A 26,850-nucleotide genomic window follows, 5' to 3' on the forward strand; every position below is an offset into this window, starting at 1 on the left:
CAATCTTGGCTCACTGGAAGCTCCGCCTCCGCCTCCCGGGTTCACGCCATTCTCCTGCCTCAGCCTCCCGAGCAGCTGGGACTACAGGCATGCGCCACTGTGCCCGGCTAATTTTGTATTTTTAGTAGAGACGGGGTTTCTCCGTGTTTGTCAGGCTGGTCTCGAAGTCCCAGCCTCAGGTGGTCAGCCTGCCTCGGCCTCCCACAGTGCTGGGATTACAGGCATGAGCCACCGCGCCCGGCTTACTGACAGTTTTACCTGCCACATTGCCCTTCGTTAGATTTCCCAAGTACCGTCTTTGTTCTCATCAATAAGCTACCAGCACTGCTGAGGAACAGGTAGGCTTGAGCAGGACAATTAGAAGTAGGTGGGACCCAGGGACACAATTTTTATCAGTGGCACTTTCTTCTGATACCAGGAAAAGAGGTGAGTCATTCTACATTATAGCATCACTGTTTTGTGAATGGGAAAATTAAGGTTCAAAAGGAAAAAATAATCAGCTTAAGCCTACAGATTACGTCACCAGCTTATCTGTCCATCCCTCACTCCTGTCTTACCATTTCCCTGAATTATTCTTCTCTGTTTAGTTTGCCTGGTAAACCCCATTTCTTCTGTTTGTTTAAACTACAGTTTCTCAACCTCAGTGTTATTGACATGTGGGACTGGACAATTCTTTATGGTGAGGGGCAGCTCTGTCCGTTGTAGGATGTTTAACAGTATCCCTGGCCTCTGCCCACCAGATACCAGTGGCACCCCTCCCCTCTTCCAAGTTGTGACAATGAAAATTGTCTTTGGACATTGCAGAATGTCCCCTGGGGGCCAAGATCTCCCCCACTGAGATCACTACTCTCAAGTCAGGTCAAACACCACTCCAATCTATACCTGCTTTGTTCCCACATGTCCCCCACAAACTTCCAGCATAACAGCTGCAGCACTGTTACCTGTCTGTATCTCCAGATTACACTGTATGGTCCTTGAAGGCTCTTTGACTCATTTCTGCATCTCCCTGTTTATTGACTAAATGAATTTTAAAATTGTTCGGGAAGCCAGGTGTGGTGGCTTGTGCCTGTAGTCCTAGCTACCTGGGAGGCTGAGGCAGGAGGATTGCTTGAGCTTGAGCCCAGGAGTTCGTGGCTGCAGTGAGCTATGATCATGCCACTGCACTCCAGCCTGGGCTATAGAGCGAGACCCCATCTCTAAATAAAGTAAAGTAAAATAAAATAAAAATGGCTTGGGCAAAGAATAGGAATATAATTCAGGAATTCTGGGTCCCTGATGCCATGATTTCAACACTGATTGTTAAGGACTCATGTGTCCTATGCCTTTGCTTGGCATTGTACTTTATAGATTCCAATGCTAGAGTCAAGAGGCAGATTCTAGCAAAGAAGGTATGTTGCTCATTGTTTTAAACATACCAATTAAATGGAAAAAGAGGCCAGGTGCAGGTGGCTCACGCCTATAATCCCAGCACTTTGGAAATCCGAGGTGAGCGTATTCCAGGAGTTCTGGACCAGCTTGGGCAACAAAGTGGGACACTGTCTCTACAAAAAATACAAAAATTAGCCGGGAGTCATGGTGCATGCCTGCAGTCCCAGCTACTTGGAAGGCTGAGGTGGAAGGATCACTTGAGCCCAGGAGGTCCAGGCTGCAGTGAGGCATGGTAGTGGTAGTGCCACTGCACTCCAGCCTGGGTGACAGAGAGAGACCCTGTCTCAAAAAAAAAAAAAAAAAGAAAGAAAGAAAGAAAGAAAAGAGAAGAAAAAAAAAAGGAAAAGAATGCAAAGAGTTTAGGAAAACCTTTTATATTCTTACAAAGAAAAATGAAAAACTCTGAAATGTTTTGGGAGAGAATGAAGAGTAAATTTCTATACAATATTTTTGTTTCCTTGATGGAATCAAAGTTGAGTCAATCTCGCAGAAAATGCTGTGTACCCTCTTCTCAGTTCTAACTTCCTCTAATGTTGTTATCTTAAATTATTGTGTTACAGCCAGGCGCGGTGGCTCACACCTGTAATCCCTGCATTTTGGGAAGCCAAAGTGGGCGGATCACAAGGTCAGGAGTTCAAGACCAGCCTGAGCAATATGGTGAAACCCTGTCTCTACTAAAAATGCAAAAATTAGCTGGTTGTGGTGGCGAGCGCCTGTAGTCCCAGGTACTCGGGAGGCTGAGGCAGAAGAATCACTTGAACCTGGGAGGCGGAGGTTGTAATGAGCTGAGATCGTGCCACTGCACTCCAGCCTGGGCAACAGAACGAGACTCCATCTCAAAAAAAAAAATTATTGTGTTACATTTGTCATAACCAAGAAAGATCTTAAAAAAAAAAAAAAGAAAGAAGAAAAAAGAAAACAACTTGAATGCATAGGACTTCATTATTCTCCAGAAATGGATGAAATCATTTTGGTTTGCTAGGACTACTGATCCCGTATTTCCAATTTTATTAGTATATTTCTAAAGAAAGACATCTACAAACCGTTCAAATAACGTTGAGACGCTGAGTGTGTGGGCAGGAAATCCTCTTGGTCCTGTTGATGGGTGTTTCCTTCGGTCCTGTGGCTGCCCACCACTTTCTGGAAAAAAAGTTGCAAAACTTCCTGAAGTTCACTTGTGTGCACTTGGGTTCTAAGAAATTCAGTACCTCTTTGGCATCTACAAAATGCTGCAGTTCATTTGCCCAGTCAATTAAAAATGACACTAAAAGGGCATGACAACAAAAAGAAAAGATTCCTACAAAAAATGCGAAGATATCGCATGGCTCTTTTTCACTTGGCACTGACCTGGCTCTGCATCTGGTTTTGCTTTTTTTTTTTTTTAAAGAAAGCACAAACTCTCCATTGTTGGTAACTATTCTTTATGCTGAGGTTCAAAGGTAGCAAGAGAAGCAAGCTTTATCTTGTTTGAGAGAAGCTTAGCCAGATGAGGTGGGTCATGCCTGTAATCCCAGCACTTTGGGAGGTTGAGGTGGGCGGATCCCTTGAACTCAGGAGCTCGAGACTAGCCTGGGCAACATGGTGAGACCCCATCTCTACAAAAAATACAAAAAATTAGCCAGCCATGGTGGCATGCACCGGTAGTCCCAGTTTCTCAGGAGGCTGAGGTGGGAGAAACACCTGAGTCCAGGAAGTCGAGGCTGCAGTGAGCCGTGATCATGCCACTGCATTCCAACCTGGGCAACAGAGTGAGACCCTGTCTCAAAAGAAAGAAGTGTAAGTGTTGCAAGCCCCCTTCAGTATTCCTGTAAGAAAGAAAACCAGTTCATTGGTACTGAAATTTTAAACTTTTTATTTTGGCATAATTTAAATGTACAGAAAAATTTCTTTTCTTTTGAGACGCAGTCTCGCTCTGTCACCCAGGCTGGAGTGCAGTGGCACAATCCCAGCTCACTGCAACCTCCTAGTAGAGATAGGGTTTCACCATGTTGGCCAGGCTGGTCTTGAACTCCTGACCTCACGTGATCCACCCACCTCGGCCTCCCAAAGTTCTGGGATTATAGGCATGAGCTCAGCCAAATGTACAGAAATGTTTCAAAGCTAGCACAGATAATTCTCAGGCACGCCCTCACCCAGTTCCGGTTGCCCCTAATGTTATCAGCTTACACCACTGTGGTACATTTGTCAAAACTGAGAAACCAACACTGACACATTGCTAGGAACTAAACTCTAGTCTTTATTTGGATTTCACCAGTTTTTCCTTTAATGACCTTTTTCTGTTCTGGGATCCTGCACTGGTGTTAATTACTTAGCTTCCGGATAGTACACCTACTTTTGCAGAATGTTTCATGATTAATTTCAGCAAACCGTATTTATCTGAAGAGCTTAATTTACTCAAGTTCAATCTTCTCAGACATGCACCCTGGGGCTTTGACTCCAAAATGGTAACAACTGATCCCTCCCTCCACCTTTGGTGAGGTGGCTTAGCCTTTAGGTGATGCTGAGAATTTGTGCATGATCTGGCTTGTAGGAGACTGAATTTCCTGAGAATGAATTAGGGACTCTCAGCATTTTTAAAAATATCCTGTTTTTGTTTTGTTGTTTTGTTTTGAGACAAAGTCTCACTCTATCACCCAGGCAGGAGTGCAGTAGTGCAGTCTCAGCTCACCACAACCTCTGCCTCCTGGGTTCAAGTGATTCTCCTGGCTCAGCCTCCTGAGTAGCTGAGACTACAGGCACCTGCCACCATGCCAGGCTAATTTTTTTTTTTTTTTTTTTTTTTTTTTTTTTTTTTTTTAGTAGAGACAGGGTTTCGCTCTGTTGGCCAGGCTGATCTTGAACTCCTGACCTTAAGTGATCAGCCCGCCTAGGCCTCCCTAAGGACTGGGATTACAGGTGTAAGCCGCTGCGCCTGGCCAAAATATCCTCTTATTTATAGCTGACTTTGCACATCTGATATTCATGTGGGATAAGATAGCAAGCTATACTTTTTCTGTTCTTTCTTTCTTTCTTTTTTTTTTTTTTTTCATGAAAACAACCAGGATTTATGTGGTTCCAAGAGCCAGCTGGATAAAATATAGACCCATTCTGTTTTGGTGAATAAAGGTGATATGAGAAGAAAAAACCTCCAGGAACAGAGGAAGAAGTATAATTATGTTTGCCTCAGAGAAAACTGAGAGAAAAACCATTCATCTTCCATTTATTCATCTTCCATTCCCAGACCTTGGAAGAGTAGTCACTGTAACGTGGGGACTAGAACATTGGCTTATGAAATAGACAGGCATAGGTAGGTTTTCAGCTCCACCACCTAGCTAGGTAACCTTGGACAAGTTGCTTAACCTCTTTGATCCTCAGTTTTCTTGTCTCCAAAATGAGGGCTGAGCTTTGAATAAGATCCTGTATTTAACACAGCACATGACATAGAGAAAACACATATCTGTTACCTATTATTATTTCCAAAGACAGTCCACCCTAATTACCAACAGGCATTCCCAAACTCTTCTTAGTCTATCATTAATCTCATCCTTTCTTCCATCTTTAGATATTTGGTAGCCAAGGGCTGGACGCAGTGGCTCATGCCTGTAATCCCAGCACTTTGGGAGGCTGAGGCAGGTGAATTACTTGAGGTCAGGAGTTGGAGACCATCCTGGCCAACATGGTGAAACCCCGTCTCTACTAAAAATACAAAAATTAGCTGGGCATGGTGTCGTGCACCTGTAATCCCAGCTATTCGGGAGACTGAGTTAGGAGAATCGTTTGAACCTGAGGAGGCGGAGGTTGCAGTGAGCTGAGATCGCACCACTGCACTCCAGCCTGGGTAACAGAGTGAGTGAGACTCTGTCTAAAAAAAAAAAGAAAAAAGGAATTTGGTAGTAAAGAAGTTTGATAGTTCCCAGAGGTCTACGTGAAATAGTAGGGTACTCACATCTTCAAAATATGTCTAAGTATGTATAAAATTTGATCACTGGTCACAAGCAGAAATGGGGTCCACAAAGCAGGAAAAATGTCATAGCGATGGACCTTGGATAAGCTTTCTCCAGTTGCTCCCTCCTCCAAACTGGAAAGAAAATTTCCGTCTGACCAATGAGTGGGCTGGACCTGGTCACAGGCTGCCAAGTATCTGCCCTGTTAGTCTGACCTGGAACAAAATTCCCAGCAGCGGACAGCAAACATTTGCTGAGCACACAGACCTGTGACCCTCCTACATGAAATTCTAGGGGCAGGGTTTGAATTACGCCATAACTGGGGCTTGGTGGCTTATGGGGAAGTGCTCTATACTAAGCAAAGTGTGTGAGGCAGTCAGGCCCGGGAAAGAAGAGGTTGGCATCTGCAATTTGAAAATGTGACTCTGCTGTTTTATTTTTATTTTCAGAGACACTGTCTTGCTCTGTTGCCTGGGCTGGAGTGCAATGGTGCAATCAGTTCACCATAACCTCAAACTCCTGGGCTCAAGTGATCCTCCTGCCACAGCCTTCCAAGCACACTGCCTTGCCCAGCTAATTAAAAACAATTTTTTTTTTTTTGGTAGAGACGGGAGTCTTGCTATGTTGCCCAGGTTGGTCATGATTTCCTGATCCCTAGTGATCCTCCTGCCTCAGCCTCCCAAGCACACCACCACACCTAGCTAACTTTTTTCTTTTTTCTTTTGTTATTATTTAGCTGTCTTTATAACTGGCTTATTTTTATTATTTTTTATAGAGAAGGGGTCTTGTTATGTTATCCAGCCTGGTCTTAAAATGTGACTCTGTTGTTTTATACAAAACACAATCATTTTCCATTTGAAAACAAGTTGTATTTTCCAGCATAAAATTCCAGATTTATAGACTATACTATAGTCCTTAGGACCCATAATGTGTTTCCAAAAAATACTCGCCAATGTCTGTACTTTCGGTGATCTGTAACCTCTTGGAGTAGTGGACAGTTTAAGCAACTTGTCCAAGTTTACCTAGCTAGGATGTGGTGGAGCTGAAAACCTACCTTTGCCTGTCCATTTCATAAGCCAATGCTTCTAGCCCCCATGTTACAGTGACTATTCTTCCAAGATCTGGGAATGGAAGATGAATGGTTTCTCTCCCAGTTTTCTCTGAGGCAAACATAATTATACCTCCTCCTTTGTTCTTGGAGGTTTTTCTCTTCTCATCTCCCTTCCATTCACCAAAACAGAGTTGGGTCTATATTTTACCCAGCTGGCTCTTGGAACTGCATAAATCCTGGCTGTTTTCGTTTTTTAAAAATTATGAGATTAACTACCAAACTTGAGATGTAAGTTGTGGGTTAGCTCTTGACTCTGCTAGATAACCTGGAACAAAGCATTAACTTCTTTGAGAGCTTCCTTTTTTTTTTCCTTCATTGCTGTTGTGTGTTTCTACCAGAAAATGTGGGAATGTGCGTGAAGGCGACCTAGCAGAGTGCCTGGCACACAGGAAGGAGCTTGTTGAATTTATAGTTCCGGGCTCCAGAACAAAGGCAGCCCATCTTAGCCTGAGCCACTCTGACTTTGCTTTAGGAAATACTGCCTAGATATCTAAAGGAAAGTGATAGCAACTGCAACCAACTGTTTCTGAGGTCTGCCTGCCCACCAATGGCCCCCTCAGCACATGGGAACATGTGTGGAGGTACCTGGAACAGACACTGACTCAGGGGGGTTCTGTACAGAGGCAGTGCGGGTGAAGAAATTAATGCGGATTCCCCAACAATCCAGAGGTATATGCAAGAGGAGGGGCAGGGGTTCTTTCAAGTCACCTTCCAGGTGACCAGGGGCCTTTACAACTCTAAGGCTCTGTGAGTATGTTTTTTTCTTACCTTATGGAATAAAGGGGTAAAGAAGACAGCTGCCCTGGGTATGGCTTTGGGTCGGAATAAACATTTCTCAAATTGAAGTGTTTCAGCAATGTCTTGAAAAATCGGATTTGTTCAGGATTGCTGGAAGTGCATTATTTGATTCTAAGTTTCACTTAAAAGTCTTGGGGAAGGCCAGGTATGGTGGCTCATGCCTGTAATCCGAGCACTTTGAGAGGCCAAGGCAGGCGGATCGCTTGAGCCTAGGCATTCAAGACCAGCCTAGGCAACGTGGTGAAACCCCGTCTCTACAAAAAAAATCAACTGGGCATGGTGACACATGCCTGTAGTCCCAGCTACAGGGGAGGTTGGGGTGGGAAGAGGGAGGATGACTTGAGCCCAGGAGGCTGAGACTGCAGTGAGCCGAGATTGTACCACTGCACTCCAGCCTGGGCAACAGAGCAAGACACTGTCTCAAAAAAACAAAACAAAACAAAAAGTCTTGGGGAAAATCACTGAAAACACAGTTTTCTTTCTTTTCTTTTCTTTTTTTTTTTTTTTTTGAGACAGAGTCTTGCTCTGTTGCTCAGGCTGGAGTGTGGTGGCACGATCTCAGCTCACTGCAACCTCCGCCCCCCAGGTTCAAGTGATTCTCCTGCCTCAGCCTCCCTAGTAGCTGGAATTACAGGTGCACGCCACCACGCCTGGCTAATTTTTGTATTTTTGTAGAGATGGAGTTTCACCAGGCTGGTCTCAAACTCCTGACCTTAGGTGATCTGCCTGCCTCGGCCCCTCAAAGTGCTGGGATTACAGGTGTGAGCCACCACACCCAGCCAAAAACACAGCTTTATAAAGGGATTCCTTTGGCCTGGTGCAGTGGCTCACACCTGTAATCCCATCACCTTGGGAGGCCAAGGCGAGTGGATCACCTGAGGTCAGGAGTTTGAGACCAGCCTGGCCAACATGGCAAAACCCTGTCTCTACTAAAAATACAAAAAATTAGCCAGGCGTGGTGGCGTGTGCCTGTAATCCCAGCTACTTGGGAGGCTGAGGAAGGAGAATCGCTTGAACCCGGGAGAGGGAGGTTGCAGTGAGCTGAGATCATGCCACTGCACTCCAGCCTGGGCAACAAGAGAGAAATTCTGTCTCAAAAAAAAATAAATAAAAACTAAAGGGACTCCTCTAATCTTGACCAAGGGAGAAGGGAGTGTCCCACATTCTCTCAGGTACCAGCATGAGAGGGAGAACAATTTGGTTTTGTGCAGACTTAAGGTTCTCCTAAAATTCACCATCCTTCACCTGTGCTCTATCATTTGCATTCAATGCTTTTTTATTTGGTGTCCAGAAGCTGGGTCATGACAACTGCAATAAATTGATATTTCTAGCATCATGATCATAACCACTGCCAGAAAACCTTGGATTTGGGGTCATGCATTCATCCGGAACACTGGTGCCTTTATCTTGCTCTCAGGGGACCAGAATCCAGAAGAGGAGAGAGGCATGCAAATAGTTCCAATGCAGTGTAACTGTCACCATCCCTAAGTGGTGGTACTGAGGAAAGAGAAAGACACCTAACTCCCCAGGGCCATCAGGGAAGGCTTCATAGAGGAGAAGATGTTCAAATGGGCTTTGAAGGATGAGTAGGAGTTTGCACAGAATTTAGCTTCTTTTCTTCATGCCTCTTTTCCCTGCCAAAGAAGCTAGAAGCCACCTGCACCTGAGATAGAATCTCAAGAAAGCAATAACAGTTCATCTAGTGCTAAAAATTACTTGAAACTAAAGAAAAAATATATTCAGCCTTTAACACCTGCTACTGTCCCCAAGGCAGTATAAGAAGATCCTTCTAGATTTATTTTTTCTTTTCCTTTTTTTTTTTTTTTGAGATGGAGTCTCGCACTGTTGCCCAGGCTGGAGTGCAGTGGCACAATCTTGGCTCACTGCAACCTCTGCTTCTCAGGTTTAAGCGATTCTCCTGCCTCAGCCTCCCAAATAGCTGGAATTACAGGCATCCACCACCACACCTGGCTAATTTTTTGTATTTTTAGTAGAGGCGGGGTTTCACTATGTTGGCCAGGCTGGTTTCAAACTCCCGATCTCAGGCGATCCACCCACCTCAGCCTCCCAAAGTGCTGGGATTACAGGCATGAGCCACCATGCTCGGCTGATCCTGCTAGATTTCTGTATATACTTATTTTAACTCTTGTCCTTTGTCTCTTTCCTACCTTCACTCCAGCCCCTTCAAGACTCCCTTAATATTTCTCTTTTAACCAACTTCTCTTTTTTTTTGAGATGGAGTCTCGCTCTGTTGCCCAGGCTGTAGTACAGTGGTGTGATCTCAGCTCACTGCAACCTCCGCGTCCCAGGCTCAAGCGATTCTTGTGCCTCAGCCTCCCTAGTAGCTGGCATTACAGGCGCCCACCACCACGCCCGCCTAATTTTTGTACTTTTAGTAGAGACGGGGTTTCACCATGTTGGCAACTCTGGTCTCGAACTCCTGACCTCAGGTGATCCGCCTGCCTTGGCCTCCCAAAGTGCTGGGATTACAGGCGTGAGTCACCTCACCTGACCTTAATAAACAACTTGTTTTAAAAATGGGACGCAGGATGTGTGTGCGTGTGTGTGTGTGTGTGAGAGAGAGAGAGAGAGAAAGAATATCCTTCCCCCACCTCTGCAATTGGCCTTAAATTTTACACACTCACCATCCCTACTTCCCTGCTTTGACGCTGTCCCTAAAGCACTGGGAAAGAGCTTCAGGTCTCTGGGCTTGACCAGTGTTTCTGCTCTCCCTTGGAGTCCCAGGAAACGTATCTCTTGGGATCAGGAGCTGGGATGGAACCCAGGGCTCCTGAGATGGGACAAGGCTATGCTCTGTGCACCTGTCCTGCCTCCTCACTTTGTACAATGAGGTAGGCAACCTTTTGTATTTCCTCTTGTTTTCTTTCTGCACCCCACTTGGCTTGGCAGCCATAAATCCACACTGTTTCCTCCTTGGCATTTCTTAAACGTGTTCTGCCTAAATTAAAAACTGAAAGGGGGGAGGCCCAGTAGACCTTGAAATGTTCAGCTTGCCTTCTGTCTTTGGCTGCTGGCTTGACAGGTCCCACAAGCTCTCCTGGGAGAGTGAGCAGCTGACGAAATCCCAGAGGCCCTGAAACCTCCCTTCCAGTAAGTGCGCATGTTTGCATATCCTGGTTCAAGAATAGGAACTGCTTGACGGAAACTGATCAGGGAGCTAAAATTACTGCTTAAGTGGATTTGCTTCCAGCTGCAGGCAGTGGCCTTCCTGAGAAAGAGGGAATCTGTAGGTCTGTTTTTACAGATTAAAATCTCCCTTGTTTGTTCACTTTCTACTTCTAAAAGTTCTTGGAACCCTTTTCCAGGAAGAAGCCAGGTAAAGTCAGAGTAGGGAAAAACAGTAAGCCTTGTTTTTGTCCTCTATACTTTAAAGCTTCCTTTATTTTCAAAGAGACATACATGAGATATCTGAAATAAGTCAGCTTTAGGAAGGATAGCTAACGAGTGTTGGATGTGTGCCGGGCACCGTGTGAGCACTTGGCATCCATTCTGTCTTTGGTCCCTGCAAGTTAGGAATTGGCCCCCTTTCTCAGAGGAGAATGAGCCCCTGTGAGGTTAAGCTGATGACCATGAAATTGTCAGTGGTGGAACTGGGATCTTATTATTATTATTATTTTGAGACAAGTTCTCACTCTGTCGCCCAGGCTGGAGTACAGTGGTGCGATCACAGCTCACTGCAGCCTCTACTTCCCAGGCTCATATGATCTTCCCACCTCAGCCTCCCAGGCAGCTGGGACTACAGGTGTACACCACCATGCCCTGCTAATGGAACTGGGATTCAAATCTAGATTCCTTGCCCCGTGTCCTGGAGGTTGCCCAGGCATGGAAAAGATCCAGGCCTGGTCCACTGCTTTTAGACACTTCTCAGGCAACCCCCTCTTTCAGTAATTTGCATTTTATTAGATAGAAACTGAAAACTCATGTCAAGGTGTCTGAAACCAGCAAAAGAATGTTTTTTCGTCTTTGTTCCCATTCCTTGGTTGGAGGGGGTGCTGGGTGATATTTGCTGTGCAAACAATAGCCCAGAAGCCGGGCAGAGTCCACACCTAGCTGAGTAAATAGCACCTGAAGGCCCTGGCAGGGCATGCAAGCTCCCCAGGGGTGCCTTGCTTTGAGAGACAACCATGAGAATGTGCCCTTGGACTGGAAGCCAGGAATCCAGAGCTCTAGTCCTAGTTCTACTGTTATTAACACTTGCACCTCTCTGTTCCTCATCTTTGAAGTGAAGAAAACCAAGTTGATGATGTTTGAGGCCTGAGGCTGCAGGGGTCAGTTTGACTTGGGCAGTGCAGCCTGGTGGTTAGGCACACAGAGAGTAGAATCCAGTTGCCTGGGGTCCAGTATGAGCTTCATGGCTGGACAAGGTGGCTCATACCTGTAATCCCACCACTTTTGGAGGTCAAAGTGGAAGACCAGAGTGGACAACAGAGCAAAACCTCATTTCTACAAAAAATAAATAATTAGCTGGGCAGGGTGGTGTGCACTTGTAGTCCCAGCTACTTGGGAGGCTGAGGTGGGATGGGAGGATTACTTGAGCCCAGGAGTTCAAGACTGCAGTGAGCTATGATCACACCACTGCACTCCAGCCTGAGTGACAGAGCAAGGTCCCATCTCTTTTTAAAATTTTTTTCTGAGACAGAGTCTTGCTCTGTTGCCCAGGCTGGAGTGCGGTGGCACAATCTCATCTCACTGGAACCAGGTTCAAGTGATTCTCCTGCCTCAGCCCCCTGAGTAGCTGGGACTACAGGCAAGTACCACCACGCCCAGCTAATTTTCGTATTTTTAATAGAGACGGGTTTTACCATGTTGGCCAGGCCAGTCTCAAACCTCAAGTGATCTGCCCACCTCAGCCTCCCAAAGTGCTGGGATTACAGGTATGAGCCACCGCACCCAGCCAAGACCCTGTCTCTTAAAAACAAACAAACAAACAAAAATGGCCAGTGCAGTGGCTCACGCCTGTAATCCCAGCATTTTAGGAGGCTGAGGTGGGCAGATCACCTGAGGTCAGGAGTTCAAGACCAGCCTGAACAACATGGAGAAATCCCGTCTCTACTAAAAATACAAAATTAGCCAGGCGTGGTGGCGGGCGCCTGTAATCCCAGCTACTTGGGAGGCTGAGGCAGGAGAATCACTTGAACTCGGGAGGCAGAGGTTGCAGTGAGCCGAGATCGCGCCATTGCACTCCAGCCTGGGCGACAAGAGTGAAACTCCGTCTCAAAAACAACAACAAAAACTGCTTTGGGCTGGGCATGGTGGCTCATGCTTGTAATCTCAGCACTTTGGGAGGGAGGCAGCCTGGGCTCAAGTGATCCTCCCATGTCGGCCTCCCAAATGTGAGCCATTGCACCTGGCCCCAAATATTACATTTTTAAACAAAGAAGGATCAGTAGTCTTGGTGTTTCCTTTTTCTGCAGGGTCTGATGTGGTGTGTACAGCACTGCTGTCCTGGGTCCCTTGGGGGCCTCTGTATTAGACGTGGTGTCACATTCCCCCAGCTAGTGTTCATCATTATCTCTCATGTGTGGTTTCCCCTTCCCCTTCCCATCAAGACCTTCCACGGGGACCAACTGGCCTTGTGTGCCCAGGACTGAGGGGTTTCCTGGGATGGGGGATTTTCAGTGCTTAAACTGGGACAGTTCCAGCAAAGCAGGATGGTTTGTCACCTGATTAGAGAAAAAGGCAGGGACTGGATTTTTTTTTTTTTTTTTTTTTTTTTTTTTTTGAGACAGGATCTCATTCTCGCCTATGCTGGAGTGCAGTGGTGTGATCATGGCTCACTGCAGCCTCCACCTCTCAGGCTCATATGATCCTCCTGCCTCAGCCTCCTGAGTAGCTGGGACAACAGACATGTACCACCACGCCCAGCTAATAGGGACTGGATCTTATGTATGAACCTTTGTAACTCTCAAGCCACTTGATAGCCCTCAGTAACTATTATTGGCCAAATTTGTCCTCTTTGGCAGAGCACCTAGCAGGGACTCAATACATCCCTAATCAGTTGCTCATCTGAGGCACAGAAAGGTTAAAAGTGATGCAACCAGGACCTGCTGACAAATCCCCATGGCTCCAGCACCAGGCCTGTCTACCTCCTGAACCTCTGACCTACTGCTGCTCATCCATATCTATCTCCTGAGACCTCGAGACATGAATCCTCCTTGGAGCCTCCTGTAAAGGCTTATTTGCCTAAAACCTGCCCAGGAGTCTTAATGTCCCCATCCCGTTTTAATAGATGAACACTTTGCTTTTGGAAACTTTCTGTTCCTTGGACATTGATGGTCATATTGCTTCTGGAATCATTACAGTGTGCCTTCACCAAAAGCAGAACTGGAAACATCCTAAGTGGGCTGGTAACGAGGCTAGCTCTGTCAACTAGTTCAAGACCCCTGAGAGCTTTGGGCCTGAGGTTCCTCAGCTTCCAAGTGAAAGGCTTCGACTTGGCATTCTGGGAGACAATCTCTGTGACCATCAGTTTCCTCATCTGGAAAACTGGCATCATGATAACTTTGAAGGTAATTGTGAAGATTAAAGGGAGTCATGCATGTAAACCACCTTGCACAGTCCCTTGTGGGAGTTCTTGGTTTTTTGGTTTTTGGGGGTTTTTTGGTTTGTTTGTTTATTTGTTTGTTTTGAGACAGAGTCTTGCTCTGTCGCCCAGACTGGAGTGCAGTGGTGCAATCTCAGCTCACTGCAGCCTCCACCTCCCTGATTCAAACGATTCTTGCACCTCAGCCTCCTGAGTAGCTGGGATTACAGGCGCCTGTCACCACGCCCAGCTAATTTTTGTATTTTTAGTAGAGACGGAGTTTCGCCCTGTTGGCCAGGCTGGTCTCAAACTCTTGGCCTCAAGTGATCCACCTGCCTCGGCCTCACAAAGTGCTGGGATTACAGGTGTAAGTCACCTTGCCCGCCCAGGAGTTCATTTATTAGCTTGTTTTTCCTTCTCCTTCTCCTCTTAAGTCTAAACTGCAGTGATTTTATGATTCCACTTTTCGAGTCAATGCCCCCAGATGGTTTGCTCGCTCATTCATTCATTCACCCCAAAAAATGTTTATTGTTCACCTACTATGTGGTAAGCATCACACTAGGTACTGGGTGCTAAGCATATGGTGGTGGGCAAGAACCTGTCTAGAAAACATCAGAAATTGTCCAGCAATCCCCAGCAATGCAAAGAAAGACACAGCAAAAAGATCCATGATCAAATGCATCCAGAAGTCTGAAATTATAACTTTTATGATTGTTTCAAATGAATTCTGAGTAGATGCTACTTAACAGGTGGCCACAGTTCTCCCCAGCAGCTGCTGTTCCACTTAAGACACCTGCTGCTGTTTCCAGGATGCTAACATTTACTTTGGTCTTTATGTCAATGTCATTTGCAGAGAGAGCCAGCTGTGCGGCTTTTTCTCTTTCAACATTGCCACTGAATTGTGCTTTGTTGATAGAAATTAAACACTGCTCACGTAGATAGCACCAGGGCAGCCTTCAAGACTGGTTTGAACAGGAACCTTCTGCCCAAGATGAAGAGTAGACTCTATCTTGGGGTTAGGAATGTCTTCGTTCTTTGTGGCTTGATCATCTGGCCAAATTTTACTTTACCTAGTGCTGCTTTTGTTCCCCTGGCTTTCCTTTCTTGGAGCCCTTTTAAAATAATCCTCCTCTGCTTGTGGGATTTTACCAGACAGTAAAGAACTGATGAACCATAAAAAGAAAAGGTTAGACAGACAGCAGATTAGTGGTTGCCAGGTGTTGGGGGTGGGGAGAATGCTGAGTGCTTCACCGGAATGAGGACTCCTTTTCGGGTAATGAAAATGTTTTGGAACTAGACAGAAGTGGTGGTTGTGCCGAATTGTGAATGTACTAAATGCCACCGAATTGTTCACTTTACAACGATTTATTTTATGTTACATGAATTTCCCCTCAGTTACATACACACACACACACACACACACACACACACAAACTAAACTAAACTAAACTAATTATATTAAATGAGAGAAGCCAGATACAAGAGTACAATCTATAAGCCTAGGTATATGAGGTTTGAGAACAGGCTAGAGTACACCATGGTGATAGAAATTAGAACAGTGGGATGGGTGTGGTTGCTCACACCTGTAATCCCAGCACTTTGGGAGGCCAAGGCGGGTGGATAACCTGAGGTCAAGAGTTTGAGACCAGCCTGGCCAACACAGTGAAACCCTGTTCTCTACTAAAAATAACAAAAATTAGCTGGGCATGGTGGCATGCGCCTGTAGTCCCAGCTACTCAGGGGGCTTAGGCAGGAGAATCACTTGAACCCGGGAGACAGAGGTTGCAGTGACCCGAGATCACATCACTGTACTCCAGCCTGTGTAACAGAGTGAGACTCCATCTCAAAATAAATAAATACATAAATAAATAAAAGGCAGGCTGGCTAGTGGTCAAATATGAATTTCAAAGAAACAAATTACTTTTAGTATAAGTATGTCCGACATATTGCATTGTTCATCTGAAAATCTGAAATTCAAATTTAACCAGACATTTTGTATTTTTACTTATTAAATCTGGGAACCCTATGTTTGAGACATTATAGAAAGTCCTATTGTCATTAAGGGATAAAATAGGATGATCTGTCTGGTAAAAAGAGAACAGATCTCTGTCTATCACTTGGTTCCCTAGAACCCTCACCTGTGGAGTTAAATTTGAAGTCTGGAAAAATTGAACCTAAGAAGCTCCAGATTTAGGTACCCCAGGCATGGCAGGGAATTGAGATAAGACTCAGAACTAAGAACTTTTATTGAAAGTCTGCATAATAAGGCTGGGTGCGGTGGCTCACACCTGTAATCCCAGCACTTAGGGAGGCAGAGGCGGGAGGATCGCTTGAGCCCAGGAGTTCAAGACCAGCCTGGGCAACATGGTGAGACCTTGTCTCTAAAAAAAATTTAAAAATTACCTGGGCATGGTGGCACGCCTGTAGTCCCAGGTACTTGGGAGGTTAAGGTGGGAGGATCACTTAAGCCCGGGAGGCAGAGGTTGCAGTGAGTCAAGATTGCGCCACTGGCGCCACTGTACTCTAGCCTGGGTGACAAAGCGAGACTCCGTCTCAAAAAAAAAAAAGGATTGCGTCACTGCACTCCAGCCTGGGCAACAGAGCCAGACTCTGTCTCAATAAACAAACAAACAAAAAAAAAACACAAAGACTTCCAGTTCCCTTCATTTCTCCTACTCCCAGAAAGTTTGTGCCCAGACAGGAGATTGTACATTCTTCTCTAGAAGAACTGAGTTGTCTCAGATAAATGATCCCCACACACTCTCATTTTGGGAGTCATCAAAGGAAAAGGCAAGTTTCTCCTTGATCATACTGCAGGAAAAACCAAGCAATTAATAAGTCCTTCACATAGAAATGGAGAACTTCCCATCAGATTCCTATTTCCCTCATTCTCAACTTGGCCAAACACACTACTCAAGTGTCAGGATAGAATAAAGATTTTCTTCAGGGCCTGTGTGATGGCTGAAGCCTGTAATCCTTGCACTTTGGGAGGCTGAGGTGGGAGGATCACTTGAGTCCAGGAATTCGAGACCAGGCTGAGCTGATCATAGTGAGACCTCATTTCTACAAAAAATAATAAAATTAGCTGGGCATGATGGTGTGCACCTGTAATCGCAGCTACTTGGGAGGCTGAGCTGGGAGGATTGCTTGAGCCCAGGAGGTCAAGGCTGCAGTGAGCCATGATCACTACACTCTAGCCTGGGTGACACAGCAAGACTCCAGCTCAAAAAAAAAAAAAAAAAAAAGACATCCACAGATGCATTTTTTAATAAAAATAGCAATAGGTATATATTTAAAAAGTAAAGAAATGAAGAAAATGAGGCAGGTTAAACAGGCGTGGTGTGGTGGCTCACACCTGGAATTCCAGCACTTTGGGAGGCTGAGGCGGGAGGATTGGTTGAGGCCAGGAGTTTGAGACCAGCCTGGGCAACACAATAAGATCCCCCCGACCCACCTCCGGCCCCCGTCTCTATTTTTTAAAAAAGTTACAGGAAAAACAAAAAGTTATAAAAGAATGAAAGTGTAATCATCATATACTATGTGTCTCAGCTATGAATAATAATTACATAATCACAATAGTGTGCACGCTGTATTCATTTAATAAAAATAGTGACAAAATATATTGGGAGAAGGGGAAGGTGGGAGTGGTGGTAAAAAGAAAATTCATCACTCATTTGGAAATCAATGAATAAAGTCAAAAACTGATAAATCAAGATAAAGCAAAGTAGACATTATTTAGAATGGTGGCAGCCAGATGCTGTGGCTCACACCTGTAATCCAGGACTTTGGGAGGCCGAGGCAGGCAGATCGCCTGAGGTCAGGAGTTCAAGACCAGCCTGACCAATATGGAGAAACACTGTCTCTACTAAAAATACAAAATTAGCCAGCCGTGTAGCCATATGTAGAAAGCTGAAACAGATCCCTTCCTTACACCTTATACAAAAATTAATTATAGATGGATTAAAGACTTAAATGTTAGACCTAAAACCATAAAAATCCTAGAAGAAAACCTAGGCAATACCATTCAGGACATAGGCATGGGCAAGGACTTCATGTCTAAAACACCAAAAGCAATGGCAACAAAAGCCAAAATTGACAAATGGGATCTAATTAAACTAAAGAGCTTCTGCACAGCAAAAGAAACGATCATCAGAGTGAACAACAGGCAACCTACAGAATGGGAGAAAAAAAATTTTTACAATCTACCCATCTGAAAAAGGGCTAATATCCAGAATCTACAAATAATTTAAACAAATTTACAAGAAAAAATCAAACAACCCCATCAAAAAGTGGGCGAAGGATATGAACAGACACTTCTCAAAAGAAGACATTTATGTAGCCAAAAAACACATGAAAAGATGCTCATCATCACTGGCCATCAGAGAAATGCAAATCAAAATCACAATGAGATACCATCTCACACCAGTTTGAATGGCGATCATTAAAAAGTCAGGAAACAACAGGTGCTGGAGAGGATGTGGAGAAATAGGAACACGTTTACACTGTTGGTGGGACTGTAAACTAGTTCAACCATTGTGGAAGACAGTGTGGTGATTCCTTAGGGATCTACAATAGAAATACCATTTGACCCAGCCATCCCATTACTGGGTATATACCCAAAGGATTATAAATCATGGAATTAGAATGATCAAATTACTTGGCTACTGAACTATTTTGCATGCTTATTTCTTATTTAGGAAAACTGGGGTTAGTTTTGGGGCTCAGAACACCAAGAGGGAGGAGGCAGAAAAGAAATGCTAGGATTGGGGGAGAGTTGTCCCAAGCAGGGGACATTCTCCTCCACCTTCCCCACTGTCTCTAAGTCCTGGAGCCTCCTAGAGGAACCACAGTACTAGGGCCAGCCTCTTTTCTTGCTACCCTTTGCCATTTGAGGTTACAGATTCCAGGCACCACACAGCGGCACCCTCCAAAATTCTCCTGCTCCTCGCTCCCTTATCTCTGGGAATCTTTCGGGCACTGCTTCCTGAACCTAGTGGCTGGTCACGCTTCCTCTCAGATGCTCATCCCTGGCTTCTGATCTGACTCTTGCCCAATACTTACTTTCCTTTTTTTTTTTTTTTTTCCTTTTCTTGAGACAGAGCCTTGCTCTGTTGCCCAGGCTGGAGTGCAGTGGCGTGAGCTTGGCTCACTGCAACCTCTGCCTCCCAGGTTCAAGCAATTCTCCTGCCTCAGTCTCCTGAGTAGCTTGGATTACAGGCACCTGCCACCACTTCCAGCTAATTTTTGTATTTTTAGTAGAAACAGCGTTTCTCCATGTTAGCTTGGCTGGTCTCAACTCCTGACCTCAGGTGATCCACTTACCTTGGCCTCCCAAAGTGCTAGGATTACAGGTGTGAGCCATTGCGCCTGGCCCAACACACCTCATCTTTTATGTATGCATGTACTTATTTATTTTTATTTATTTATTTTGAGATGGAGTCTCACTCTGTTGCCCAGTCTGGAGTGCCGTGGCACCATCTCGGTTCACTGCAGCCTCCGCCTCCCAGGTTCAAACGATTCTCCTGCCTCAGCCTCCCTAGTAGCTGGTATTACAGGCGTGTGCCACCACACTCAGCTAATTTTGGTATTTTTAGTGGAGACAGGGTTTCACCATGTCGGCCAGGCTGGTCTTCAACTCCTGATCTCAAGTGATCCGCCCACCTTGGCCTTCCAAAGTGCTGGGTTTACAGGCCTGAGCCACCGCACCCGGTCTTATTTATTACTTTTTTTTACACTTTATCTTTTAAGTGCAAAAGAAGACTGTATTCATTTGAGATTCCTCTTCCCAGATTCATCCCTATCCACTTTAGGACATCCTCAGACCCTAGTAGATCTGAGCTTTCTCAGCCAACCCCTCAGTTGTGCCACTGTCTGCAATGCACTAAATGTCTTCTCCCTTCACTTTCTCTAGAACCAACTAGAGACATATTTGTCTATGTATGTACCCCACGTATTTGTACCTTCCTAATGGTCCAATTGTTTAACAATTAATGTCGATATTTCCCCTAGGAAATTCCTACTGACTCTAAACTTCCTTGACATCTATCTATCTATCTATCTAGCTATCTATCTATCTATCTCTTTTTTTTTGAGACAGAGTTTTGCTCTTGTTGCCCAGGCTGGAGTGCAATGGCACCACCTGGTCTCACTGCAACCTCCGCCTCCCGGGTTCAAGCAATTCTCGTGCCTCAAACTCCCAAATAGCTAGGATTACAGGCGTGTGCGACCATGCCCAATTAATTTTGCATTTTTAGTGGAGACAGGGTTTCATCATGTTGGTCAGGCTGTTTTCCGAACCCCTGACCTCAAGTGATCCACCTGCCTTGGCCTTTTTTTTTTTTTTAGACAGAGTCTTGCTCTGTCACCCAGGAGTGCAGTGGTGCCATCGCGCTCACTGCAAGGTCCACCTCCTGGGTTCACGCCATTCTCCTGCATCAGCCTCCTGAGTAGCTGGGACTACAGGCGCCCACCACCACACCCGGATAATTTTTTTGTATTTTTAGTAGAGACGGGGTCTCTCCATGTTAGCCAGGATGGCCTTGATCTGCTGACCTCATGATCTGCCCGCCTCAGCCTCCCAAAGTGCTGGGATTACAGGCGTGAGCCACCGCACTCAGCCTTTTTTTTTTTTTTTTTTTTTTTTTTTTTTGAGATGGAGTCTTGCTCTGTTGCCCAGGCTGGAGTTCAACGGCATAATCTCTGCTCACTGTAACCTCCGCCTCCTGGGTTCAAGCGATTCTACTGCCTCAGTTTCCTGAGTAGCGGGGATTACAGAAATCTGCCACCACGCCCGGATAATTTTTGTGTTTTTAGTAGAGATGGGGTTTCATCATGCTGGCCAGGCTGGTCTCGAACTCCCAATTTCAGGCGATCTGCCCGCCCCGGCCTCCCAAAGTGTTGGGATTACAGGCGTCAGCCACCGCGCCCGGCCTTGGATCCACTTTTTATGAGAAGCTGGTATTTTTACCAATCCCAGGTTTTTGCAATTCACAATCCCACTTTTTAAAAGTGGGGAGGGGAAATGTGTCCAAAGCTAGGTCGATGTTTGCCAAGAAAGAATATTTGGCAAGGAGCAGTCATCTATTACCATTCAAAAGAGTAGGAAGAACATGATCTCAGAATATTGGATGGACTTTTAAATTTAGTACATTACGTTTTTTGAAAAATACCCTACATTGTGCTTATTTTTCTCATTTCTCTGCTTTCATGTGGCCCCTGGGAACCAAGAGGCCAATGCGGTTGGCGATGGCACCGCAAAGAGCTGCAGGGCCATCTCGTGGCCAATTGTCTTCACTGCACATGCAATGATGGTTCTATTCAGCAGATCCCCAAAACAAAACCCCGTAACCCACACCCAGGTTGATCCCAGTGAGGATCAACTTTTGCCACTTTCAAACATTTGTAAAATGTTTGACGTTTGTTTTGTAAACATTCCTTCAGCTTTGCACTTAAAAAGATTGCCGCACTATAAATCTGAAGATTAACTTTCCAGCCATTGAACCAGTTTGCCAAATCAGACAGGCCTGAGTTAGTGCTTGCTGTTGGGTGACTGGGCAAGTTACTTAATCTTCCTGACTTTCCGTTTCCTCTTGTGTAGCAAAGACAGGACTGTTCTGAAGATGAAGGCAAGTGTGCATGTCATGTATGTGCTACTGTTCCTGACAAATAAGTGTTTGCTACTGATTTAACACCTCTAGAAACAAAGTCCAGTCAAGGGACAGAAACCTAATCAAACAGGCTGAAGCGAAGGCTTGCTATACAAAACCTGAGCAGCCGAGTGCAGTGACTGACGCCTGTAATCCAAACACTTTGGGAGGCCAACACAGAAGGATCACTTGAAGCCAGGAGTAGTCCCAGCTATTCAGGAGGCTGAAGCAGAGGATCTCTTGAACCCAAGAGTTAGAGGCTGCAATGAGCTGTGATTACACCACTATGCTCCAGCCTGGGCAATAGACCGAGACCCTGTTTAAAAGAAAGAGAGGCCAGGCGCACTGCTCATGCCTGTAATCCCAGCACTTTGAGATGCCAAGGCAGGTGGATGGCTTGAGCCCAGGGGTGTTAGACCAGCTTGGGCAACATGGTGAAACCCTGTCTCTACAAAAAACAAAAAAAATTACAGGCATGGTAGCCTGGGCCTCTGATCCCAGCTACTCGGGAGGATGAGCTGGGAGGATGAACTGCGAGGAGCACTCGAGCCTGGGAGGCAGAGGTTGCGGTGAGCTGAGATCGTGCAATTGCGCTCCAGCCTGGGTAATGGGAGTGAAATCCTGTCTCAAATAAAAAGGCAAAGCACATTTTTATTAAACCAGAGAAACGTCACAGACATAAAACAGTAAAATAGATTATTCTCAGATTAAGCTTGGTGAAGACATATCCAAGTTCACATTTTTCTCTAATTCTTTCCCATCATCATACTGGTCCAACTCTATCCTCAGATTTTGCTTAGAACACTTCTTTATGGGCTGGTCACAGTGGCTCATGCCTGTATTCCCAGCACTTTGGGAGGTCAAGAAGGAAAGATCGCTTAAGTCAGGAGTTTGAGACCAGCCTGGGTAACATGATGAGACCCCATCTCTACTAAAATTAGAAGAAAAAAAAATCCAGTCATGGTGGTGTACTCCTGTAATCCCAGCACTCATGCAGCTGAGGCAGGAGGATCATTTGAGCCCAGGGGTTCAAGGCTATGATTAGGCCACTGCAGTGCAGCCTGGGGACAAAGCAAAACTCTGTCTCTCTTAAAAAAAAAAAAAATCAAAGAATATTTCTCTGAGGTGGGTGCTGTTGTCTCTATGGTGGGTGTTGTCTCTGTGGTGGGTGCTGGTGTCTCTGTGGTGAGTGTTGTCTCTGTGGTGGGTGCTGTCTCTGTGGTGGGTGTTGTCCCTGTGGTGGGTGTTGGTGTCTCTGTGGTGGGTGCTGGTGTCTCTGTGGTGGGTGTTGGTGTCTCTGTGGTGGGTGTTGGTGTCTCTGTGGTGGGTGCTGGTGTCTCTGTGGTGGGTGCTGGTGTCTCTGTGGTGGGTGTTGTCTCTGTGGTGGGTGCTGGTGTCTCTGTGGTGGGTGTTGGTGTCTCTGTGGTGGGTGTTGTCTCTGTGGTGGGTGCTGGTGTCTCTGTGGTGGGTGTTGGTGTCTCTGTGGTGGGTGTTGTCTCTGGTGGGTGCTGGTGTCTCTGTGGTGGGTGTTGGTGTCTCTGTGGTGGGTGTTGTCTCTGTGGTGGGTGCTGGTGTCTCTCTGGTGGGTGCTGGTGTCTCTGTGGTGGGTGCTGGTGTCTCTGTGGTGGGTGCTGGTGTCTCTCTGGTGGGTGCTGGTGTCTCTGTGGTGGGTGCTGGTGTCTCTGTGGTGGGTGTTGGTGTCTCTGTGGTGGGTGTTGTCTCTGCGGTGGGTGTTGGTGTCTCTGCGGTGGGTGCTGGTGTCTCTGCGGTGGGTGCTGGTGTCTCTGCGGTGGGTGTTGTCTCTGTGGTGGGTGCTGGTGTCTCTGTGGTGGGTGCTGGTGTCTCTGTGGTGGGTGTTGGTGTCTCTGTGGTGGGTGCTGTCTCTGTGGTGGGTGCTGGTGTCTCTGTGGTGGGTGCTGGTGTCTCTGTGGTGGGTGTTGTCTCTGTGGTGGGTGCTGTCTCTGTGGTGGGTGCTGGTGTCTCTGTGGTGGGTGCTGGTGTCTCTGTGGTGGGTGTTGTCTCTGTGGTGGGTGCTGTCTCTGCGGTGGGTGCTGGTGTCTCTGTGGTGGGGTTGGTGTCTCTGTGGTGGGGGTTGGTGTCTCTCCGGTGGGTGCTGGTGTCTCTCCGGTGGGTGCTGGTGTCTCTGCGCTGGGTGCTGGTGTCTCTGCGCTGGGTGCTGGTGTCTCTGCGGTGGGTGCTGGTGTCTCTGCGGTGGGTGCTGGTGTCTCTGCGGTGGGTGCTGGTGTCTCTGTGGTGGGTGCTGGTGTCTCTCTGGTGGGTGCTGGTGTCTCTGCGGTGGGTGCTGGTGTCCCTGCGGTGGGTGCTGGTGTCCCTGCCGTGCGTGCTGGTGTCCCTGCGGTGGGGGCTGGTGTCCCTGCGGTGGGGGCTGGTGTCTCTGCGGTGGGGGCTGGTGTCTCTGCGGTGGGGGCTGGTGTCTCTCTGGTGCGTGCTGGTGTCTCTGCGGTGCGTGCTGGTGTCTCTGCGGTGCGTGCTGGTGTCTCTGCGGTGGGTGCTGGTGTCTCTGCGGTGGGTGCTGGTGGGGTTGGTGTCTCTGTGGTGGGTGCTGGTGTCTCTGTGGTGGGTGCTGGTGTCTCTGCGGTGGGTGCTGGTGTCTCTGCGGTGGGTGTTGGTGTCTCTGCGGTGGGTGTTGGTGTCTCTGCGGTGGGTGTTGTCTCTGCGGTGGGTGTTGGTGTCTCTGCGGTGGGTGTTGTCTCTGCGGTGGGTGCTGGTGTCTCTGCGGTGGGTGTTGGTGTCTCTGTGGTGGGTGCTGTCTCTGTGGTGGGTGCTGGTGTCTCTGTGGTGGGTGCTGGTGTCTCTGTGGTGGGTGCTGGTGTCTCTGCGGTGGGTGCTGGTGTCTCTGCGGTGGGTGTTGGTGTCTCTGCGGTGGGTGCTGGTGTCTCTGCGGTGGGTGCTGGTGTCTCTGCGGTGGGTGCTGGTGTCTCTGCGGTGGGTGCTGGTGTCTCTGTGGTGTCTCTGTGGTGGGTGCTGGTGTCTCTGTGGTGGGTGCTGGTGTCTCTGTGGTGGGTGTTGTCTCTGTGGTGGGTGTTGGTGTCTCTGTGGTGGGTGTTGTCTCTGTGGTGGGTGCTGGTGTCTCTGTGGTGGGTGTTGGTGTCTCTGTGGTGGGTGCTGGTGTCTCTGTGGTGGGTGTTGGTGTCTCTGTGGTGGGTGTTGGTGTCTCTGTGGTGGGTGTTGGTGTCTCTGTGGTGGGTGCTGGTATCTCTGTGGTGGGTGTTGGTGTCTCTGTGGTGAGTGTTGTCTCTGTGGTGGGTGCTGGTGTCTCTGTGGTGGGTGCTGGTGTCTCTGTGGTGGGTGTTGGTGTCTCTGGTGGGTGCTGGTGTCTCTGTGGTGGGTGCTGGTGTCTCTGTGGTGGGTGTTGTTGTCTCTGGTGGGTGCTGGTGTCTCTGTGGTGGGTACAGTTGTCTCTGGTGGGTGTCTGAGAGGTTACACACACAGCTGGGGTGGCCCAAGGCCAGTGACTGACTAATGGGGTGCTGCATAAAAGCCAGCCCCTGACCTCGAGGTGGGGCCAACACTGCAGCACTCCCCTTGGAATCAGGCTGTGGTCAGACCTCTCCTGAAAGCACATGTTTGCTCAGCTCCCTCCCTGGCGCTGTTCGGCTTTCCTCACTTCCTTGCAGGTTTCTCCCTAGGGCCTCCCTCAATAAATCAATTGCATGGGAATTCCTGCCTCAGTCTCTGCTTCTGGGGAACCCGGCCTAAGCCTTTAAGAGTGGGATCCCAGTGTGAGCCGTCTGTAATCTGGAGTAGGGTTGTGGAGTTAGACAGCTAGGGAAGAGCTGGAGGTGATGATGCTAGCTGGGGCCACGGAGGGAGGGTATCACTAGAGTGCTATGAAGAAACACATCTTAGAGGGGAAGCTAAGTTTGGTGTTACCTCTGTCTGACTCTAAAGCCTGGATTTGTAACCACGACTTTGTACTACTCTTCACTCTCTGCTTATAAAATTTTTTGTTTGTTTTTGATAGAGTGTCTTGCTTTGTCACCCAGGCTGGAGTGCAGTGTTCTGAACATGGCTCACTGCAGCCTCGACCTCCCAGGCTCAAGTGAACACCTCAGCCCCCAAGAAGCTGGGACTACAAGCATGCACCACCACACCCTGCTAAGTTTTGTATCTTTTGTAGAGACAAAGTTTGGTTATGTTCCCCAGGCTGGCCTTAAACTCCTGAGCTCAAGCAATCCGCATGCCTCAGCCCCCCAAAGTGCTGGGATTACAAGCGTGAGCAACCATGTCCAGCCTGTAAAGTTCTTACAGTTTTAAACTGAGACTTTTCAAAAAATCGTAAGAAGTCCTGGTGCGGTGGCTCATACCTGTAATCCCAGCACTTTGGGAGGCCGAGGCAGGTGGATCACCTGAGGTCAGGAGTTCTAGACCAGCCTGGCCAACATGGTGAAACCCCGTCTCTAGTAAAAATACAATTAGTCGGTCGTGGTGGTGGTGCCTATAATCCCAGCTACTTAGGAGGCTGAGGCAGGAGAATTGGTTGAACCCAGGAGAGGGAGGTTGCAGTGAGCTGAGACTGTGCCACTGCACTCAAGCCTAGACGACAGAGCGAGACTCTGTCTAAAAAAATAATAATAAAAAAATAAGAAACATCTTCCTTCATTAACATAGCTTCTAAGGTGTGGGCAAGGCCAGTGTTCTGTGCCCAAGACAGTCTGCTGGGCACACTGTGACCTTCACTGAGTCTGCTGAATCAGCCCACTTTGACTCAGCCCAGATATCAGAATAGCAGGGCAGTGGGGATGGTGTTGGATAACAGCTTAGTTATATGGGAAAAAAAATAGGAATGGTTTGCTCCATCACATCAAACTGTAAATAAATTTCAGATGCATCCAAGCACTATATGTAAAAATGAAATGAGGCCGGTGGGGTGGGTCATGCTTATTATTCCAGCACTTTAGGAGGCTGAGGTGGGAGGATCACCTGAGCCCAGGAGTTCAAGATCAACTTGGGCAACATGACAAAACCCCATCCCTACAAAAAAATTCAAAAAATTAGCTGGGCATGGTGGCATGTGCCTGTAATTCCAGCTACTTGGGAGTCTGAGGTAGGAGGAATGCTTGAGCCCAGCAGGTCAAGGCAATAGAGCAAGACCCTGTCTCAAAAAAACATAAAAAAGAGAAAGAAAGAAAGAAAGAAGGAAAGAAGGAAAGGAAGAAAGAAAGAAAGAAGGAAAGAAGCAAAGGAAGAGAAAGAAAAAGAAAGAAATAAAGAGAAAGAAAGAAAGAAAAGAGAAGGAAGGAAGAGAGAGAGAGAAGGAAGGAAGGAGAAAAAGAAAAGAAAAGAAAAAAGAAATAACAATTTTAGAAGAAAGCTTAAGAAATATATTTGGAACATCAGGGTGGAGAAAGTCTCTTTAATAAGATGCAAAAAGTACCA

The 26,850-nt window shown here is 46.9% G+C and overlaps 1 protein-coding gene across 7 annotated transcripts in view; it reads left to right on the plus strand.

Moving 5' to 3' along the window:
• Positions 1–26,850, plus strand: part of ZNRF3 (zinc and ring finger 3) — a 257,576-nt gene that overhangs the window by 7,737 nt on the left and 222,989 nt on the right. For 3 of the 7 annotated variants that reach the window (XM_024239982.3, XM_054543271.2, XM_024239980.3), the window contains exon 2: positions 13,584–13,790. The exons of 1 other annotated variant lie outside the window; for it this stretch is intronic. Coding sequence is in view for 4 of the 6 variants with exons in the window: in XM_024239980.3 (XP_024095748.3) it covers positions 13,776–13,790 (15 nt within the window). In the remaining 2 variants the exon portion in view is untranslated. Of the gene's footprint in view, positions 1–13,022; positions 13,791–26,850 lie in introns of those variants that run through there. 3 more of the 7 variants (XM_054543268.2, XM_063722830.1, XM_054543270.2) reach the window with 1 other exon arrangement.

This window comes from Pongo abelii, chromosome 23 (genome assembly GCF_028885655.2).
Source record: "Pongo abelii isolate AG06213 chromosome 23, NHGRI_mPonAbe1-v2.0_pri, whole genome shotgun sequence".
Lineage (NCBI taxonomy): Eukaryota > Metazoa > Chordata > Mammalia > Primates > Hominidae > Pongo > Pongo abelii.